Source organism: Mycteria americana, unplaced genomic scaffold (assembly GCF_035582795.1).
Source record: "Mycteria americana isolate JAX WOST 10 ecotype Jacksonville Zoo and Gardens unplaced genomic scaffold, USCA_MyAme_1.0 Scaffold_68, whole genome shotgun sequence".
Classification (NCBI taxonomy): Eukaryota; Metazoa; Chordata; class Aves; order Ciconiiformes; family Ciconiidae; genus Mycteria; species Mycteria americana.
In genome coordinates this window covers 407,320-423,859 of record NW_027445653.1, presented here as the reverse complement: position 1 = coordinate 423,859, position 16,540 = coordinate 407,320, and the positions used below count along the sequence as shown (strand labels likewise).

The following is a 16,540-nucleotide window of genomic DNA, read 5'->3' as shown; positions in this document are numbered from 1 at the left end:
TTATTGCTGCTGAAAGACTACTGATTGAATCAGCTTCTTCATTGCATCCTTGAGCTCCTGGTTCCTCATGCTGTAGATGAGGGGGTTCACTGCTGCAGGCACCACTGAGTACAGAACCGACACAACCACATCCAACGATGGGGAGTCTGAGGGGGGTTTCAGGTAGGCAACTATGCCAGTGCTGATAAACAGGGAGACAACAACCAGGTGGGGAAGACACGTGGAGAAGGCTTTGTGCTGCCCCTGCTCAGAGGGGATCCTCAGCACAGCCCTGAAGATCTGCACATAGGACAGCACAATGAAAACAAAACACCCAAAAGCTAAAGAGACACAAAACACAATAAGCCCAACTTCCCTGAGGTAGGAGTGTGAGCAGGAGAGCTTGAGGATCTGGGGGATTTCACAGAAGAACTGGTCCAGGGCATTGCCTTGGCAGAGGGGTATGGAAAACGTATTGGCCGTGAGCAGCACAGCAGTGAGAAACCCACTGCCCCAGGCAGCTGCTGCCATGTGGACACAAGCTCTGCTGCCCAGGAGGGTCCCGTAGTGCAGGGGTTTGCAGATGGCAATGTAGCGGTCATAGGCCATTACTGCGAGGAGATAATACTCTGCTGTGATCAAGAAGAGGAAGAAAAAGACTTGTGCAGCACATCCTGTGTAGGAGATGGCCCTGGTGTCCCACAGGGAACTGACCATGGATTTGGGGACAGTGGTAGAGATGGAGCCCAGGTCAATGAGGGAGAGGTTGAGGAGGAAGAAGTACATGGGGGTGTGGAGGTGGTGGTCCCAGGCTACGGCGGTGATGATGAGGCCGTTGCCCAGGAGGGCAGCCAGGTAGATGCCCAGGAAGAGCCAGAAGTGCAAGAGCTGCAGCTCCCGTTTGTCCGCAAAGGCCAGGAGGAGGAACTGGGTGATGGAGCTGCTGTTGGACATCTGCTACCTCAGGGCATGGGGGCCTGTCCTTAGAGGAAGATTCAATGAAGAGTTAGGGGAGACTTCTTTGAGGTCAATCACTAGACCTTTACCATGCTACACCCCACCACCACCCCCACCCCAATTCCTTCTCTAGGAGACTTTCCTTCAGCTCTGTGCCTGGAGCTCTGGGTGGTGCTGGTGAGCGTGTCCTGAGGAGAAGGGCCTCTGCCCACTGGCTGCTCAGGAGTCAGCCCTGCTCTGCGGCAGTGACTTCATGGGAACAGTGTGGGCAGGGGCCAGACCTGGTGTTCAGCTGTGTCAGATGAAACTGCTCCTAATGCAGAAGGGCCTGTCAGCATCAGCACTGCCAGTGCTAAGGATCCAGGATGGCAGAAGGCACTTTGAGAGGTTTTAGGGTTTTTTCAAGCTCCCTCCATCTCACCTGGGGAGTATTCTTCATTGTCAGAACCCCTCAGCATTTCTCTTGCACACAGGGAGAACCGAGTGAGTTCTGCGAGGCAAGAGTATTGCCTGTGGCACAGTGCAGAGTGAGGGAGCTGATCTGTCCCTCCGTCTTGTTCCCAGCTGGCCTGGGATTGCACCTTCATGAGATGGAGGGTGATCACACTCTTACCTTACCCTGAAAAACAACCAGACACTACTGAGAGCAGAGGGACCCACCACAGACCACGCAATGTCTCACCCTTTCTCAAGGTCTCAGCACCCCACTTCTAGCCAAGGACACACAGGGCTCATTTCACCAACCCAGCAGCATTTCCTCGGTTGTAGTATCTCTGCACTTCTCCATGGGGCTTTCAGATAAAACAGAGGTGCTCTGCACAGGTCTGCATCCTGGAGGGCAGCTCACAGCTTGGAGGGACACCCCAGGGAGATAGCCAATTGTCCTCCTAGTGCTGGCATCTCAGAAAGAGAAAATGGAGTCGTTCCCCAGCCCCACAGGCTGCTTTGCCCACAGCCCCACAGGTGAGAGGGAAGCTGGGACATCTGTTCCCATGGACACACCGGCATGAAGGGACCCACAAGATCAGTGTGGGACTCTGCAGCTGAAACTCCCATCCCCGGAGAGTCTGACAGCAAGAACAAGAGAAATTTAAAAGAGAGAAGTGGAGAAACCAGGCAAAGTCCAGTGAGGGTCTGGCCGAGAGAGGCCAGGGGAGAGGCAGCCGGGCACTCAGGGCAGCGTTACCCGTCCCCAGCTGTGCACAACACCTCCCAGACTGTGATAATGCCGGACAGTTGCCCTCAGCCCCATTGCTGGTCAGTGGGAAATGGGCCCGTGGCAGGAGGGATGGATGCCCTTCGCCTCTTCTGCTGGTCTGCTGGACACAGAGGTGCCTCCCAGCCTAGACCCCATGGCCGTGAGGGCTGAGGGCTGTGCTGGGTGGGAGAGGAGAGATGAAGGGGGTTGCTCGGGGAAGGCATCTGCAGTGCAGGGCTGGCCGGGAGGTGCCCATATCTCCCCTGCCACAGGCTTTCCATAAGCAGTTCCCTCCCTTCCTGCCCATCTCTGCTGCCTGCAGCTGTCCCAGCTGGGAGCTGTTTCTCTGGCCCCATGTCTCTTCCCTGCCAGTGCTCACAGAGCCCAGCCCAGCCCCTGTGTGCCCGGCTCTGCCCTGCAGCCACGCTGTGTGTGCAGGGGCTACAGAAGAGGTCATACAAACCCTGAGGAACCTGGAAAGGTGCTGCTGGTGCTACCTGTAGGCTGGCAGGGGATGAAGGCACTTGCTGAGGCTCCTAGTACACCTCAGGGTGACAGTGTAGAAGCCTCCTCCCCTTCTCTAAGCTGCACGGCTGTGTTTCCATCCAACCCAGGTGAGCCAGAGCAAAGTGGAAGCACAGATTCAGGAAAGCACAGACTCAAGCAGGAAACCCCTGCCATGACCGTACTCATGAAAAGTCCCCTCAGAAATGCTCTGGGCATGATCTGGAGCTGTGAGCAGCCCTGACCCACGCAGCAGAAGGACCCTGACCCACCAGCGGTCGCTCCTTCCACCCACAGCTTCTCCCCACAGCGCTGTGGGCAGCTCCCCGGGCAGGCTGAGTGCTGACCCTGGCAGGCGGCTGAATCCCTGCCCCAGCACGCAGCACCCTGGGGTGCAGGGACCCTGCTCTGAAGGACAGCCCTGGGCACTCCTGCCTGCACACCCGGCATCACACCCCTGTGGTCCTTCCTGGAAGAAGGCAGCCATCATGTCTTCTGCCTCTGAGGGCAGGGAATCCACATGACCATGTCCTCCTCCTCAACAGCAGAGAAGTTGTGAGAGCTCTCCTGAAAGATCCCAGAGGCTGTGGGATGTGCCACCTTTTGGAGATCTCGCCAGGAACTGCAGATGCATTGCCCTGCAGCCACAGACTTACCGTGTCGAGGGCTGTGAAGATTTCTCCCCCAGTGAGCTCTCAGCATCCTCCCAGCCCAGGCTGCCTTTAACCTCTCTCTGCCTCACTGCTCTCCCCTCGCTGCCTGCAGGCAGTGCCCTCAGCCCTGCTGCCCTTTGCAGAGGAACTGCTCCTGGGCAGAGCTGTCTCTCTGCAGCGCTGCCCGCTTGCCAGGAGCTCCCTCCATGCCAGGAGCCCAGCCCAGCTCAGCAGCAGAGGACCAGCCCAAGGCAGCACTTTCTCTGCTCCCCCCTCCCCTCCACTCCCGGCTCCCTCGAGGTGTCCCGGGGTCTCCAGGGCTGACAACTACTGAAAGGCAGCAGGGTCACTCCTGGGGAACACAGCTGGAAGCAGACTGAAGTCATCACTGCCTGTCCCTCTCTAAACACTAGACGGGCTGAGTCCTGCAGCGGGAATTGCTCTGCCAGGGAGTGCGGATCTGCAGGAGGTGCCAATGTTCCCCTCTGGAAACCCCTGTTCCTGTCCCATTGTCAGGCAGGGCACGTAGGCAGTGACAGGCAGGGCATCCTTTCCACCTGAGCAGGGCAGGGATTGAGCCAAGTCCAGGTAGGCATCTCAGCTCTCCTCAGTATTCCTGGAGGCCGGAGGGGGATTGGGCTTCTCCAGTACACCCCACAGACCCACAGAAGGTGGGATTCCACTTGCCTCAGCTCAGCTGCACAAAATCCCTGTGAGCTCCTTATCTAAGCTGCCATGTCAATAGTGGAGACAGAGGCCAGGAGTGAGCTTGTCCAATGCAAACACCTGGTGACATTTGCGGTGCCAGAGGTGGTTCAGGACATGTGCAGGAGACTGCAAGCTCTAGTGGAGCAATTCTGAGAGACAGGGCAGCATCTGGGCACCATGTCTTGGAGGCTGGTGGGGAATCCCTTTGGCCAACTGCAATGATAGAAGATGATCACACTTAGGACAACCAAACCTGTACCTGCTGAGGATGTTTAGGGCAGCCGATAGAGGTATTCACCCAACAAAATGAAGTCATGTGCCACAGGGGGAGCTCAGTCTGCCTGTCTCTTCTCCATCAGTTGTATTTCCTGCATCTCCACTAAGCGGAACCGAAGGTTTACCATGGACATCCCTACATTGCCTACCCTGTTGCAGGGCAGCTGCTCAACCTAATGGCCAAATGCAGGCCTGTAGGGCTCCCTCAGATGCCAACGCTGCCCAGCACAACTGCATGGTGCAGCTGGCTGGGCAGTGCAGGACCTACAGCACAGCTATCCCCATTCAGGGCTGGTCCATAACAGACACCCCAGGGCATCTCAGGTACATTTGGTGCGTGTGAGCAAGAGACTGAATGCCACCACTGCAGTGAGACAAGGTCTGTCCCATGTCTGTCCAGCATCCGCAGGCAGTGCATCAATACGAGGCACGTCACAGCAGGGTCTCCGCTCGTGTGCCAACACTTCCAAATGCTGCTGATTCTTCTTACCCCCATCCTTTATTCACCCCCTTGATGATGCAATCCAGGAAGAGGTGAATGATTTTCACACTATGACCGGACAACAGGATGTCCTTAGCAAAGCATGTCTTCAGCAGCAACTTGTCCTTCCTGGAGGTCAGCTTCACCTCTACCACAGGCCCTCCAGGCTGCAGAGACACTGCAGACAGCAAAGTCCTCTCCTGCCAGGACTGCACAGTCCAAACATGGTTCTCTCTGGCACTGGGGAGCACAGGGTGTGCGCTCTTTATGGGCACATCATTTCATCCTTACATTGCCATCTGCCATCCACTCCAGCATGCCTCTGCTCTCAAGGAAAGGCTTTGCTTGCACAGGATCTTGGGCACCAGATCTGTGATAAGGCTGAGGCTGGCCCTGGTGGCACCAAGCTGAGGTGCTGCAGCCCAAATGTGCACCAATGGCCTCAGCCTGGAGCACAGACAGGAGGGACTGGAGCCCCGTGTGCTGTCACAGAGCTGTGACATTGATATAATACCTGCTGAGGTGTGGTGGGACAGGTCAGAGACCTTGAGGTGCTGCAATGGATGGATAGAGGCTCTTCAGAAAAGACAGGTGGGGAAGATCAGGAGGGGGAGGCCCTCAGTGTGAGGGAGCTGCCTGGGTGTATGGAGGTCCTCTATGGGATGGGCAGCAGATTGGGTGAGCTTTTGTGGGGGAGGGTCACAGGAGAGACCAGGCAGGGAGACATGCTGGTGGGAAATAAGTACCTGGAGTCAGGTGAGGAAGAGGACAAAGTCTTATTGAAGCAATTTGAGGAAGGCCAGTTCAAAGACCCCACACCACCCTTAGGGACTTTAATTGCCCTGACCTCATGGGAAGGGGAAACTGCAGGGTGCAAACCGTCCCAGAGGTTTCTGCAGGTTCCTGGGACCAGCTTCTTAGCACAGCTGCCATGTGTGCCCACATAGGTGATGCTCACCTGGATCTGGTAATTTCTGTAATGGTGCCCTCCCACCAAAGGGTGGGGTATCACCAACCCCAGGGTCAAGCTGGCTGTGACTTTGTGGATCTGAAACCTGAAATCCTCCAAAAACGGAGATCACAGAGAGTCTCTTCATTTCCTACAGCATCATTCAGGCTGGAAGGGACCTTGGGATGTATCTCGACCAACCTCCTGCTACAAGCAGTTTTAGTCTCTCCTCCGAAAAGCTCTCCCCATCCCATGCTAGCCGACTTGCCGTTGCCATGCAAATCGCGCCTCATCTCTCCACAGTGTTTGAGGCATTAACTCTTTCAGTCTCTCACACATACTCCCCACGGGGCCCTGAGCTGGCGGTGCTGCTCTGTAGAGCGAGGGGGCTGTGGTGCCCTGGGGCCATGGGGTGACCCTGCAGTGGCCATGCTGGGAAGGGTGAGAAGCAGACCCAGCCAGACAGGGATCGCTGCTGCTGAGCCCCTTTCCATCTCCCACTTCCCAGCTGGCCTATGGCCAAGGAAGGTGCTTAGGAGGATCATGAGACATTTCCATATGACGTTTCCTCAGCCACCTCCAGTGTCTCCTAAAGAGCCTGTACATCACAGTCCCCAAAGCTGTGCTACCTGTCCCACCACGTCAGCACAGTGGTTCCCTCAGAAGCTCTGTCATGGACTAAGGGGCTCCCGATCCTCCTGGCTGTGTCCCAGGCTGAGGGCATTGGTGCACATTTGGGTTGCAGCAGCTCAGCAAAGACTTCTCATGGAGAAAACTGGAACCAAGCACCCAGGACCCCACGTATGCAAAGGCTTTGCTTCAGAGCAAAGACATGCTGGGAAGGATGGCAGGTGGCAACGTAAGGATGAAATGAGATGCTCGTGAAGACAACAATCCCTGCAGTCCCCAAGGCCAGAGGAAAACAGGCCTGGGCCATGCCAGCCTTGCAAGAGAGCAGTTTGCTGCCTGAGGGGACTCTGCAGCACCTTGTGCCAATCTCCAGGAACACAAGGGACCCCTGAGAAAGTCCCTGGGTGAGGTAAGGCTGCAATCCGGCCAGACTGTGGACATCAGTGGTGTGGGGTTTTCTTCATATGGTCACGGGGAGAGGTGGGTAGAGGACAGGGGAGAAGAGAACTGTCAGGGGTTGAGAGTATAGGGCCATGAGTGGAGACCCTGGTGTGATGTGCCTCCCAATCTTGCAGCAACCCTGGGTGTAGACGAGATGGACCTTGCCTCCTTGCCGGGGTGTTGGCATTCCGGTGCTAGTAAAAAGGCACCGGACCCCTTTGGGAGGCCCTGGTGTGTCTGCCCAGCCCCCACTCCAGTGGGACATGGCTTTCCTGGAGGTCCTGTGCCATATTTGCCAGCCACATGCAGTTGCGCTGGGCACCCCAGGCACCTGGCATGGCACCAGAGGCCTTTCTTATGCCCTTAGAAAGAGCCTTGCAATGATATCGGTGCCTGCAATGCAGGGACGTGCCCGTGCCTGAGTTTTGTAGTAAGCTGAGCTCTAGTGAGTGCAGTGGAGGGAGCCCAGAGAGAGCCCTGACCCTCCTTCTGCTGCACTCCTCCTTTTGGCCAGCTGGAAGGCCAGCAGCTGCCATGGACATGTGAGTCTAAGAGACGTTCAGATGCCCTACCCATTGGGTGTAACCTGAGGTGACCAAGGGACCCTCCCTCCCAGCCCCCCAGCTCATGCTCAGGCAGCTGGGGGTGTCCCATGGATGCTCCATCAGCGCTTGCAGACACAGCCACAAGTCCTGGACCACCCCTGGCACCTCAGATGCCACCAGGTGTTGGTGTGTGAGCAGCTGACTGCCACCCTCCATCCCCATGGATCACCGAGGGAGCTCAGGGCAGGGGCTGCTCTGCAGGCACCTATTTTGTGCACACTGAGCTGAAGCAAGAGGAATCTCAGCTCCTGTGGGGTGCATGGGGAAGAGCTGAACCCCACTGCAGTCTCTGGGCTACTCACCAGAGAGGAAATACCTGATGGACTCAGCTGAACCCCTGCCCTGCACGGTGGGGAAATGATCCCTGCCTGTCACTGCCACGGTGTCCTGCCTGGCAAGGGGACAGGGGTAGGGGTCGAGGGAGACAAATATTGAAACTCTTTGTAGACCCCCACGGCGTGTTAGGGCAAATCCCACTTCTAAACTCTGTCTCTCCAGTGTTCAGAGAGGGACAGTCAGTGATTGCTTCAGTTAGCGTCTGCCTACGCTCCCCAGGAGAGACCCTGCTGCCCTTCAGGAGACGTCAGCCCTTGGAGCCCCAGGGACATGTGGAGAGAGCCCAGAGGGGGCAGAGAAAGTGCTGCCTTGGGCTGGTCCTCTGCTGCTGAGCTGGGCTGGGCTCCTGGCATGGAGGGAGCTCCTGGCAAGCGGGCAGCGCTGCAGAGAGACAGCTCTGCCCAGGAGCAGCTCCTCTGCAAAGGGCAGCAGGGCTGAGGGCACTGCCTGCAGGCAGCGAGGGGAGAGCAGTGAGGCAGAGAGAGGTTAAAGGCAGCCTGGGCTTGGAGGATGCTGAGAGCTCACTGGGGGAGAAATCTTCACAGCCCCTGACAGTGTAAGTGTGTGGCTACAGGGCAATGCAGCTGCAGTTGCTGGAGGGATCTCCTAAAGCTGGCACATCCCACAGCCCATGGGATCTGTAAGTACAATTCTCTCACTTTCTCTAGTGCAGAGGATAAGGACGTCTTCTGGAGCAGGGCTTCCTTGCTGCACCGTCAGAGGGACAGGGCATGATGTGTCTCTGGGTGCAGTGCAATGCAGAGGCTTCCTGGAGCAGTCTCCTAAAGCAGGCATAGCCCGTGTCTAAGAAGATCTGCCAGGAAGGCTCTCGAGGCTCCTTCGGTGTTGAGGAGGACGTGCTTCAGAGCAGGGCTTCCGTGCCGCACCGTCAGAGGGACGGGGCATGACCTCTGCCTTCTCCCAGGAACAACCGCAGGGGTGTGAAGCCGGGTGTGCAGGCAGGGGTGCCCAGGGCTGTCCTTCCGAGCAGGGTCCCTGTGCCCCTGGGTGCTGTGTGCCACGGCAGGGAGTCTGCTGCCTGCCAGGGTCAGCACTCAGCCTGCCCGGGGAGCTCCCCATGGCTCTGCCGGGAGAGGCTGTGGGTGGAAGGAGCCACCCCCGTCAGGGCAGGGTCCTTCTGCTGTCCCAAGGGTGCTGCATGGGTCAGGGCTGCTCACAGCTCCACATCACCCCCAGGACATTTCCCAGGGGAGTTTTCAAGAAGCGTATCAAGGCAGGGGCTACCTTGTGTAAAGGTGTTTCCAGTTTCCTGTTGTGCTGGTGGTGGTGGTGAGGAATGGTGATGGTTCTTTCAGTTTTGGACGAATGACCGAGACTCCTACAGCGTTACAGTGAGTTATCAATAGGTTCCCAGGAACCTGATAGAGTCCCTTCACCCATTCCTTTGCCTACAGAAAGCACCAATGTCACCTTTATGGTGTCTTCAGGGTTCATATGAGGTGCTCCTTAGGACTTGCCAACACACAGATGGCCCTGGCCAGTGCCCTGCTGCCAGGAGGAGTCTGCAACACAGAGCTGAAGCACCCAGTGCGTGGGATGGGCTCTGTGAGCACTGGCAGGGAGGAGACATGGGGACAGAGAAACGGCTCCTGGCAGGGACAGCTCCAGGCAGCAGAGATAAGGGCAGGGACGGAGAGGAAAGGGCTGACAGCAAAGGCTGAGGGGGATCTGGGCACCTCCCTGCCAGCCCTTCAGTGAGCATGCCTTTTCCCCAGTCAAGGCCCCCTGGGCTGTTCTCCCACCCAGCAGAGCCTCTGCCCTCAAGGTCAGGGCTTCCAGGGCAGGAGTTGCCTCCTCTGCAGCAGAGGAGACTCTCCCGAGTGCCTGTCTGTCCGTCCTGGCCCTGCTTCCCTTGGCACAAGCACTGGGGCATTTCTCTTGGTTTCCCCACCCCTCCCTGGTGCTGCTGCTCTTGTTCTCAGGCTCTCTGGGAAAGGGGGTTTCAGCTGCAGCTCACCAGCTGATCCTGCAGGTCCTGCCATGCTCATGTTTCCGTGGGTGCAAGGCGGCTCTCTGGGGCACTGGGCAAAGCAGTCCATGGCATGGGGATAAGGCTGACTGCCCGTTAAGGACACCCCATTTTTAGGGCATCCAGAAGAGCACAGCTCTTCCCTGGGGAGGGGAGGGTGGAGATCATCTGCCCTTTCAGGCTGGATTCAGCTGTTCCCAGCAGAATCCAATTTCCTTTCAGGGGAACATCTGAGTGTGATCACCATCCAGACCAAAGAGGTGTGAGCCAAGGACTGCTGGGAGCAAGAATGATGGACAGACCAGCTCTCCTCCATCTGCACTAAGGGTCTGTCCTTCTGCCTCTCAGGACTCTCAGTGTAGCACTTGTGGTGTAGCAGAAATGCCAAGGATTTCTGCCTTCAGAAAACACTCCCCAGATGTGAGAGGGGCAACAGGAGCAAAATAAACAAAAACAAAAGCCCTGCACCTTGCTTCTGCAATTGGGTGAATTGGGAAGGACAATGCTGAAAAGCTCTTTGAAACCATGATTAAATTGACCCTGAGATCACTCCTGGTTCCTGTTTAGCTGTGGCTGCACAGCAGGACTGATTCCTCCACAGAGGAGTCCCCTGCTCCCCACTACACCCCAACCCAGCACACACCAGAGCTCAAGCCAGGGAGCTGCACGAAGACCTTCCTGGAAAGAGAGAGGCCACGAGGGCTGTTTCTCTGAGACATGGAGTAGGTTTACTCAGAGAAGTCTCTCCTCACTTGTCACTGCCTTTTCCTCCTTGACCAGGCCCTTTCCACAAACTGAGCAGATGTCCAACAGCAGCTCCATCACCCAGTTCCTCCTCCTGGCATTTGCAGACACGCGGGAGCTGCAGCTCTTGCACTTCTGGCTCTTCCTGGGCATCTACCTGGCTGCTCTCCTGGGCAATAGCCTCATCATCACCGCCGTAGCCTGCGACCACCGCCTCCACACCCCTATGTACTTCTTCCTCCTCAACCTCTCCCTCCTTGACCTGGGCTCCATCTCCACCACGGTGCCCAAATACATGGCCAATTCCCTGTGGGACACCAGGGCCATCTCCTACTTGGGGTGTGCTACTCAGGTTTTTTTCTTTCTCCTTTTCTTGTCAGCAGAGTATTGTCTTCTCACCATCATGGCCTATGACCGCCACGTTGCCATCTGCAACCCCCTGCACTACGGGACCCTCCTGGGCAGCAGAGCTTGTCTGAAAATGGCAGCAGCTGCCTGGGGCAGTGGGTTTCTCAATGCTGTGCTGCACACGGCCAATACATTTGCACTACCCCTCTGCCATGGCAATGGGCTGGACCAGTTCTTCTGTGAAATCCCCCAGATCCTCAAGCTGTCCTGCTCACACACGTACCTCAGGGAAGTTGGGCTTCTTGTGGTTAGTGCCTGTTTAGCATTGGGGTGTTTTGTTTTCATCGTGCTGTCCTATGTGCAGATCTTCAGGGCCGTGCTGAGAATCCCCTCTGAGCAGGGACGGCACAAAGCCTTTTCCACGTGCCTCCCTCACCTGGCTGTGGTCTCCTTGTTTCTGAGCACTGGCGTGTTTGCCTATCTGAGGCCCCGCTCCATCTCCTCTCCATCCCTGGATCTGGTGGTGGCTGTTCTGTACTCGTTGGTTCCTCCAGCAGTGAACCCCCTCATCTACAGCATGAGGAACCAGGACCTCAAGGATGCCCTGAGGAAACTATTTCAATACATCCTACTTCAACTTCAGCATCAATAAGATGCCCATTATCTTCATAGCAGCCCCAGGGTTTCTCAGGAAATGTGAAAACTTTGTGGTTTGGTTTGTTTTTTCTTTTGCTCATTCGTTGATGATACAATTCCTCTTTAAGTAAGACTATATTTGCCCTCCTGCTTTTGTTTTGTTTTTTTACTCAAGGACCTCTTATATATATGGAGACAGGCTCCCTGTGATAAACACAATAAAGAAACCAGTAGAAATTTTTTTGCCCCCGTTCCCATCACTTGTATCTTGTGTGGACATGGACAACAGCAGGACCGGGTCTTTCCCGTGCTGGTGTCTCCTCACTTCCCCCCTGTGCTGCTGTGCCCTTGCATTTGTGTAAGCCCTAAGGTCTCATGTCACTTGTGACAGTCCTGTTGCCTCCACAGTGGCATGCCTTGGGTGCAGGAGGAGCAGGCCATGTGAACCACTGTGTCAGAGCTGGCTTCCCTGCCAGCACCACCGTCACCAAAGGGGCTCCTCAGGAGAGGGGCAGACGACCGGGTGCCTCTTCCAAAGCTGGTGTCAGGAATACACCCAAGGAGCTGCTCCCAAAAAAGGCCTATTGCTCTTCTGGGGTTTCCGACAGATTCAGGGGGACAAGCTAAGAGTCACAGAATGATATGTTAGAGACTGAGGGTTGGATGGAGAGCCCCCTTCTTGGTTGCACATGGCCGAGAAGACAGCAACTGGTCTTTGAATTATCTGCCTGGCACTGTCACACCTCTGGTGGGGATGATGGCAGATGCTGGCCTGGAGAGAAATCAGGAACTGCCAGGAGGCGTCAGGGAAACCCCAGGGACAGCGTATGAGTCTGGGTGGGCAGTGATTTGCTCCTCATAAAATGTGTTTCACATAAGGTAGGTTCTTCCAGAGGAAAAGGTGAACCTGAGGAGCCCATGGGCTACTGAGGACTCTGCAATGCCAGGAGAGGCTGTGAGGAGCCAGCAGGCAAAGGGACATGAGAGTGGAGAGTGGTTCAGGACACCGTGACGGATGCACCCACTCTGAATTAGTGAACAGTACTTTGGTTCAAGCGTCACCAACAAGTGGCCCTGACTGAAATCAGTCCTGCTGTGCAAACTGTGAGAGCTGTGCTAGGCCATATCTTCTCAGCCACTAAGGAGCCTTGGCCACGTCTTATCAGGAGTGAAGAGTAGCAGCCCGAGCTGGGAGCAGACAGAAGTAAAACTGCTACAGCTGCCCTCCTGCACAGACACCAAAGGAGGGTTTGACTACGAGTCCATCCCTGTGTGCTATAAATATTTGTAGCCTCCCCGAGGCCATTGAGGTCTCCTGTACGGCAACAGGTTGCATGGCGATGATCTGCCCTTTGAGCAGGGACACTTCTCAAGGGTACTCCTCAAGGCTGAGAGACCCCTTACCTGGTACCTGATATCTATAACGAGGCAGGTGACATTTTACATTAGGCCTAAAAGTATATTGTATGCTAGCAACATTTATTTATATATCCAGCTATAGCTTAAATATTAGAATTGTAGTCAGTAGCAGAGTGTTTGACTACTGTCTAAATCATTGTCTAAATCATTGTCTAATCACCATCTAAATTATCATCTACATTATCATGTCAATCATTGTCAAATCATTGTCAAATCACTGTTTAAGTACTGTTCAATTACTATTCAATTATTGCTTAATCACCATTTGATTATCATTTAATTTTCATTCAATCATCAATTAATTGTCATTTGATCATCGTTTAATCATTAATAAAATCTTTTAGTAAACCCCACAGCAATGACTTCTCTTAATAATTCACCTGCTACAAAAACTGGTGTAGTCTGCAGTGTGGCGGACTCGGTCCTTGAATAATTATGGAGGAACAAATTTAACCCTTCACCAAAATTTGTGGATGATTGGGTGCATGAAAAGCGGGAAAACTGGAATAGGATGGAGAAACAATTAGACCTTGCAGCAGGGAAAAGGAAAGATGGTAAAGAGAAGGGAATAATATGCGAAAAGTTGATAACGTGTTTGGGAGCTGCGTATCAGTGTAAGGAATGTAAAGATCAGGAAATGGGAGTGTTACAAAGTGAGGGTGAACAAAGAAAGCGACCAAAAATGCTGTTATCTCTGCAGATAGATCAATTGTAGAAACAACTGGGGGAGGAAAAAGAAAAAAGCAGGAAGGTAGGGGATAAACTAGAACTCATGATATTTCAGGCCCCCCAACACACCAGATCCTCTAAAAATTCGTAAGCTAATTGTGTCCCCCCAGAAGATTGGGATGGAGATATTTGGGAGAACCCCAACCAAGAACTTAGGGATGAGAGTGAATGAGATGAATCAGAATTTATTGTAGCCCCTATTATTAAAACTGAGGTATCTGCTGGACCTCAAGGGGGCAACCAGAGAAATAGCACAAGGACCATTCCGTGGGACCCCCTTCAATTGGCCAATCTGCATGAAAAATATGGGCAGAAGCCTGGCGAGAGCGAGACTGAATATCTGTGGTGTGCCTCCTTAACCGGAGGAGAGCATATGATGTTAGAGCAAGGCAAAGCGGATGGCTTTGGGGGACCAGGAGTGTTCTTGAACGAGGGAGCAGCCCCTAACGCTGAGCCACACTCCATTACACGCTGAGTAGCTTATTGGGCAGGGGCACAGAGCCTTGGCATAGAGGGGAGCCACTGCTATGCCAATACGATCATGAAGCGAGCTTTCTACTGCCGTTACAAAAGCAGCCTGCCTGCAGGCTGTGAACGAGAGGGGTGCACATGGTAATTACCCTCTCTCTGCCCGTGTAGACGCCCCAAGCCATGAGACCCCTGCTAAGGGGAGACCCTGCTGCCTGACAATCGTACCTCATTGCAAAGAGGGATGAAATAAGACAAAACATACAACATCACGCTCCGGAGGGTCAGGGCAGCCAAGCCCAGCTTTGACCCATCCCGACCTGGGCAGACTTAGTGCATAGCACTGTAAATCATCGCCGAGAAATGGGGAGGGATGAGCCAACACCAGCAGGACAATCCCAAGCTGATGCAGACAGCAGAGTAAGTAATTACGTACTCCGGCAAGTAAGACAGGCTCCCCAGAACCCCAGATACTTGCCCCGATCTCATGAACCCCCTGATGGAAGCTCATCAATGGGATAACACAGATGGCTCTCTTATCTATGTCCCAATGGGCTGTCAAAGATTACTAGTAACATTTTCAATATACATGGGAGATAAAATGTTAATAATTTCAAGTTTGGATGCCCAAACAACTAACACTAACCCCGGCCAAGAAAGGGGTAAGTAACAGGATTTACAGGCCAAAGTGAAACGTTCCCCATAGCTAAAGTAACCTTGTGATTGCCAGGGGAGAAAAGGACATCAAGGCACCAGTTAGCAGTAGTTTCAGGGAAGGAAAATGGTTTGGGCTTTGAGGTATGACAAGGACGAGTTTGGAAAGGACTGGACAGTGGTGTTTGGTCTTGTGGCTGCCGGGAGTGTCCTTGGTTAGCGGAGTGAAAATGAGCAGCTCCCCATGGGTGTCAGTGAACTGGCAGAGTTCACTGCTGTGAGCTGCCCCCACGCTGCCTGACTCAACAATAACCCATGTCCCTCACTCTCCTCTCTCTGCCGCTGCTGGGATGGGTATTGTGGAGGTCACAGCTGACCTAGAAAAAAGACACCTTATCTCCCAAACGCACTCCCCATATAATTCCCCAGTGTGACCAGTTAAAAAGCAGATGGGAGATGGTGCCTAAGTACAGACAATAGAAAGTCAAATGCAAACACCGCTCCTCCTACAGCTGCCGTCCCGCACGCGGCTTCATTAACTGCCACCTTCCAAGCTGCCACTCACCCCCAGATGGTGGTAGGAGATGTAAAAGATATGTTCTTTATGGTGCCGCTGCAGGCGGAGGAGAACAGAAAACTTGCTTCTACCTGGGAGGGGATACAATTTATTTTTAATTGTAAAGTACAAATAGACTTGTACACAATTAACTTGATCTCCTTCTACGAAAAGGTGATGCACTTAGTGGATCAGGGAAAGGCTGTACATGTTGTCTGCCTTTGACCATGTTTCCCACAGCATTCTCCTGCAGAAACTGGCTGCTCATGGCTTGGAGGAGCATGAGCTTCTCTGGGAAAACAACCTGGCGGGATGGCCGGGCCCAAAGAGTTGTGGTGACTGGAGTTAAATCCAGTTGGCGGCCGGTCACAAGTGGTGTTCCCAGGGTTCAGTACTGGGGCCAGTTCTCTTTAATATCTTTATCAACAATCTGGATGAGGGCATTGAGTGCACCCTCAGTAAGTTTGCAGACAACACCAAGTTGTGCGGGAGCGTTGATCTGCCTGAGGGCAGGAAGGCTCTGCAGAGGGATCTGGACAGGCTGGGTCGATGGGCTGAGGTCAATTGTATGAGGTTCAACACGGCTCAGTGCTGTGTCCTGCTCTCCATATGGGACATGACTGCATTTGATCATGTGAATACTTCTATAAACTGCCATGAACATACTGAGTGGGAAAAGGTTCTTTTGGCCTTTATTTGGGCAGCAGCTGTCATTTCACTTGGGCAAAGGAATTTCCTACCAGGCTCATGTATGATCCCTGAGATGTTGCCCTGGCTTTATGAACTTCTGCATTAGAGCTTGCAGTTGCCTGCAGGTATCTTGGACCACTACTGGCAACTCCAATGTCACCAGGTATTTGCATCTGAACACCTCACTGCTGCCCTCCATCTGCATTAATTAGCAAGGGAGCTGAGAGAAGGAGCTCCCATGCAGGTGCCTATGTTGTGCACTCCTGGACAGAGGGCAGAGGAATCCCACCTCCTGTGGGTTTGGGGCAGGCATGGGAGGGAGCTGAGTCTCCTTCAAATACTAGGAATGGAAACGCAGGATGAGATGCTCCATGGACTCAGCTGAATCCCTTCCCTCAGCAGGGGTAAGGGAGATCCCTGCCTGCCACTGTCTGAGAGCCCTGTCTAACAATGAGACCAAAAAAGTGATACTTAGATGGAACTTTGTCTCTGAGAGGAGAAATGACTCTGCTGGAAAGAAGTGTCTCTCCCCAGGTGAGGGAGGGAACATGAGTGCTGCCTTCAGCCTGTTTCCCAGCAGGTTCCCCTG

The 16,540-nt window shown here is 54.2% G+C and overlaps 2 protein-coding genes across 2 annotated transcripts; one reads left to right on the top strand and one right to left on the bottom strand.

Moving 5' to 3' along the window:
- LOC142404071 (olfactory receptor 14A16-like) lies at window positions 1-999 on the bottom strand. Its single transcript, XM_075490464.1, has one exon. It carries the CDS (start codon window positions 931-933, stop codon window positions 1-3), a length of 933 nt encoding a protein of 310 aa, XP_075346579.1. The 5' UTR covers window positions 934-999.
- A 9,510-nt stretch (window positions 1,000-10,509) lies between these two features.
- On the top strand, window positions 10,510-11,451 carry LOC142404083 (olfactory receptor 14A16-like). Its single transcript, XM_075490478.1, has one exon. The coding sequence runs from the start codon at window positions 10,510-10,512 to the stop codon at window positions 11,449-11,451; it is 942 nt and encodes a 313-aa protein (XP_075346593.1).
- The last annotated feature ends 5,089 nt before the right edge of the window (window positions 11,452-16,540 follow it).

What these genes read in the sequence shown, in the direction of transcription:
- LOC142404071 (XM_075490464.1), bottom strand. Translation starts at nt 933, where the DNA reads ATGTCCAACAGCAGCTCCATCACCCAGTTCCTCCTCCTGGCCTTTGCG.
- LOC142404083 (XM_075490478.1), top strand. Translation starts at nt 10,510, where the DNA reads ATGTCCAACAGCAGCTCCATCACCCAGTTCCTCCTCCTGGCATTTGCA.